The 3,700-nt window shown below is 65.6% G+C and overlaps 1 protein-coding gene across 1 annotated transcript; it reads left to right on the top strand.

Moving 5' to 3' along the window:
• The first annotated feature begins 409 nt into the window (after window positions 1-409).
• LOC122474318 (beta-lactoglobulin-1) lies at window positions 410-3,466 on the top strand. The gene is made up of 6 exons (XM_043565190.1): window positions 410-545; window positions 847-920; window positions 1,788-1,898; window positions 2,465-2,569; window positions 2,802-2,818; window positions 3,300-3,466. The coding sequence occupies exons 1-5, from the start codon at window positions 427-429 to the stop codon at window positions 2,816-2,818; spliced, it is 426 nt and encodes a 141-aa protein (XP_043421125.1). The 5' UTR covers window positions 410-426; the 3' UTR covers window positions 3,300-3,466.
• Window positions 3,467-3,700: the final 234 nt, after the last annotated feature.

Here is a 3,700-nt window from a genome sequence, read left to right as displayed (position 1 = left end):
ACGGCTGGGAGGGTGGGGCGGTGAGCTGCAGGGTGGGCGGGGGGCGGGGCCTCGGCCCTCTGAAGAGTGTGGGTGGAAGCCAGGATGCTGGGACCCGCCCCCTCCCCCCCCCGCCCCCCCCCCCCCCGCACCCTGTCCTCAGGGCAGCTTTCCTTCGCTTGCCCAAGGTCCAGATGGTTCCACAGAACTTGCACAACCTGTCCTTTAAGGCCCTCTGGGAACCTAAGATGTCATTTCAAGTGTGGGGGCTCCCAGAGGGGCGTCTGGTCGGTGGCGGAGGGGTCGCCCAGAGCTCACTGGCTGCCACCGCACTTAGACCGGCCCCGGCCGGGGTGGGAGGGAGAGCCTGCTGTGGGGCCGGGGCCGCCTCCCCGCCCCCGATGGCAGCTCAGGCCCCCTCCCCAGGTGGCTGGGACGTGGCACTCCATGGCCATGGCGGCCAGCGACATCTCCCTCCTGGACTCGGAGACCGCCCCTCTGAGAGTGTACGTCCAGGAGCTGAGACCCACGCCCCGGGACAACCTGGAGATCATTCTGCGCAAATGGTGGGTGACCGAGGCCCCGGGCTGGGGGTCGGCGAGGGCCTGGGCCCAGGGTGGGCGGGTGGGCGGGCAGGGTCCTGACGGGAGCTGGCTCCGTGGGGGTGGTCCCCGGTGGCCTCGGAGCCCCCACCCAGGGCTCCGGGCCGATGGGCCGATCACACAGGGCGGCCGCAGGTCAGTGCGCAGAGAGGCCCGCGTGGAGGCCGGCCGGTCAGCTGGGGGCTGGGGCCCTGGGGGCCTGGGCGGTTCCTGCCATGAGGGATCACAGAGAGGACAACTCAAGTTCAGTGTTACCACCTTTTAGGGAGGACAACAGGTGTGTTGAGAAGAAGGTCTTAGCAGAGAAAACGGAGTGTGCGGCCAAGTTCAACATCAACTGTAAGTGTCCCCAAGGGCCGAGTGGGAGTTCCCCGAGGGCCGGGTGCGAGTGGCAAGGCTGGTCACAACTGTCCCTGGGTGGTGGCTGTCCTTGCAGGCGGGGACGAGGTGGGAGAGTGCCGGTCCGGTCCCACTCTCGGGGCTGCCTGGAGCGGCCGGTGGGGTGCTGACCCGTGGGTCTGTCCACGCCCCGAGCCAGGAGCCTTTCAGGCGTGGTTACCCAGCCCGACCACAGAACCGGGGCAGGGAGAGTTTCCCGCCCCACCACTGCGGTCAGTGCGCAGCTGAGCTCCTGGACTCTGCTGGAGTGGGGGCGGGGCGGGTGGTTTAAGGATCTTCTACCGAATTCTCTATCACTAACTGCAACATTTAGGGGCTTTTGTGAATTATAAAAAACCACAATGGAGAGCTAAGTGCTAAAATTTAAACAAAGGAGGCACAGACACTTCTTGTGGGTTTTCGGTCGGCAAATTCTATTTTTCTCTCATGCTGAAGATTTGCTCTGGGCCACCCTGACCCTCCTCCTCTCTCTCCTTCCTTCATGCCTCACCCCCACCTCACCCCTACCTCCGGCCCCTCCCTGCCAAGCCTGAGTGCTTGGTCAGCAGCTCTCCTGCTCACAGCCCCGGGCACAGCTCCGACCGCTGTGTGCGCGTCTGACCGTTCTGTCCCCGCCACCTGACCCATGACACGCCTGGCCTAGGGGACACACCCGGCTCTGTGCTCCCCACTTTCCACTTCCTGCTGCCGATGGCCACGCTTGCACGTGGGCAGCACCCTGGGGGCTGCAGGACAAGGAACCACACCCGTAGGGGGCTCCTGCTGGACAGGACTTCGTCTCCCCTTTGGCTTTTCTCCTCTCCCCAGATCTGGATGAGAACGAGCTCCTCGTGCTGGACACCGACTACGAGAACTACCTGTTCTTGTGCCTGGAGAACACCGACGCCCCCGGGCAGAACCTCGTGTGCCAGTGCCTGAGTACGTCACTGAGCAGGCCCGGGGTCGCCCTGCGTGGGGCGGGGGGGGCTGAGGACCCCCGGTGGGGGCCGAGTCCCCTGACATTGCCTCGGGAACCGGGGATCCAGGATCCAGGCTGAGGGGCTGGGCTTCGTGTTCCTGCCTCGGCCCGAGGATGACTGCTAAGTGGAAGCTTTGCTTGGGGGTGATGCTCCACAAAAGCATGTTCTGAACGGAACGCAAGCCGCTAAGATCTGGTAGCAGGGGGCTGAGACGCGGCCGCTTTGCCCGAATGAAGCGCTTGGTGTGCGGTTAGAGACGCGTTCTTGGCCGGCACATCGGCCCTGCGGGCGAGCCCCAGCCGCCCGGGGACGTGGGTCCCGGCCTCGTGTCCCCGCAGGGCCCCCGGTGCCGTCCTGGGAGGGCGGGGCGGGGACCCTGGAGGGCAGGGGGGCTGAGCCCCGGAGGCCACCCCGGGGGCTGACCTCAGGACGCCAGTGTGTCCTTCCTGCTCTCGCTCCCTGGACGGGGCTCCCCGAGGCCGTCAAAGCCGCGCGGCCCAGGGACTGACCCACCGCCCCCCACAGCCAGGACCCTGAAGGCCGACAACGAGGTCATGGAGAAATTCGACAGAGCCCTCCAGACTCTGCCTGTGCACGTCCACCTCTTCTTTGACCCGACCCAGGTGGCAGGTGACCGCCTCCACACCCCGCGTCCCTGCTCTCACCCTGCGTGCGGCTCACCCGTGGGACAGCCATGAGCCCGGGGCGCGTCCGTCTCCCACGGTGGCCCCCATTCCCCGGGCCCCCGGGGGAGGGGGTGCAGAGCCCCTGGGGCGGGGTCCCCCTCCCACCCCTCTGGGCCCAGGGCTGCCCTGGTGACCTGTGACCTCTCCCCCCCTCCCCGCTCTCTCTCCTCCCGCAGAGCAGTGCCGCGTCTAGGTAGGTGAGCTCCTGCCCGACCCGCCTCCTGGGGTAACGTAGCAGCCCTGCCCCCACGTCCTGGGCACGTGCACGGGTGGGGGGCGTCCCGGGGGACCCCCAGCTCCCCTCCGTCGGGCCCTGGCCCCTCTGCGGGAATGGCCGGAACCCGGCGTCTCTCCTGCTGACCGCGGGAGCCGGGCTGGCAATGCCAGTCAAGTGCCCGGCTCTGTCCTAGAGCCTGTTAGGTCCAGGCATGTGCCCCACTCTGGGACCTCGTGCTTTCTTTGGGGGTCAGGCTGTTGTTTGAAGGAGGTGTGGGGGGGAACTGGACAGGGAGGGGGTTGGGTCGTGGCTGGGTGGCATCGAAGGCTGAGAAGTTGCAGGCCTGGTGCCACATTACTAAGGGGGTGTCCTTGGCCCCACCCGGTCCCCTGTCCCCAGCAGCATGCTGCTCTGCCTTCGTCTGTGTTCGTGACCTCATTGCTCACCTCCCACACAGGAGCAAGCAGACCTTTCGGTCCCCTCCTCCAGCAGGCAGACGTCTCCTTGTCCTCTCAAAGAGGGAGCCAGAGACCTGGTCCCGTCCCCTTCCTCCTTCCTGGTCCCTGTGCTTGGGGGCCGGGCACCTGCTCTCTGAAGATTCTAAATAAAGCCGCATGACCTCTGCTCCTCGAAGTGTGTCATTGGGAGTGTGTGGGGACACGGGCTCTGTTGGCACTTCTGGGGGCTCCGGGTGGGACCCGGGCAGCATCTGGGAGGGGGCCAGGTTTCTCATCAACAAAACAGGAGAACCTGCTTGTGCAAAATTTGTCAAATACGCGCAAAGTATCAGAATCGATGGGCCAGGAGGAGTCCTTAATCCTTACGGTAGTTAGGTAAAAGAAGCTAAAATAAATGAAT

The sequence above is a fragment of the Prionailurus bengalensis genome, chromosome D4 (genome assembly GCF_016509475.1).
Source record: "Prionailurus bengalensis isolate Pbe53 chromosome D4, Fcat_Pben_1.1_paternal_pri, whole genome shotgun sequence".
Lineage (NCBI taxonomy): Eukaryota > Metazoa > Chordata > Mammalia > Carnivora > Felidae > Prionailurus > Prionailurus bengalensis.
This window is presented reverse-complemented; position numbering and strand designations above follow the sequence as displayed.

Bases quoted from the DNA above. Each gene is read 5' to 3' on its own strand.
- LOC122474318 (XM_043565190.1), top strand. From the start codon at position 427: ATGGCCATGGCGGCCAGCGACATCTCCCTCCTGGACTCGGAGACCGCC. The intron at 546-846 runs GTGGGTGACCGA...ACCACCTTTTAG, and splicing joins GAGATCATTCTGCGCAAATG to GGAGGACAACAGGTGTGTTG. The intron at 921-1,787 runs GTAAGTGTCCCC...TCCTCTCCCCAG, and splicing joins GGCCAAGTTCAACATCAACT to ATCTGGATGAGAACGAGCTC.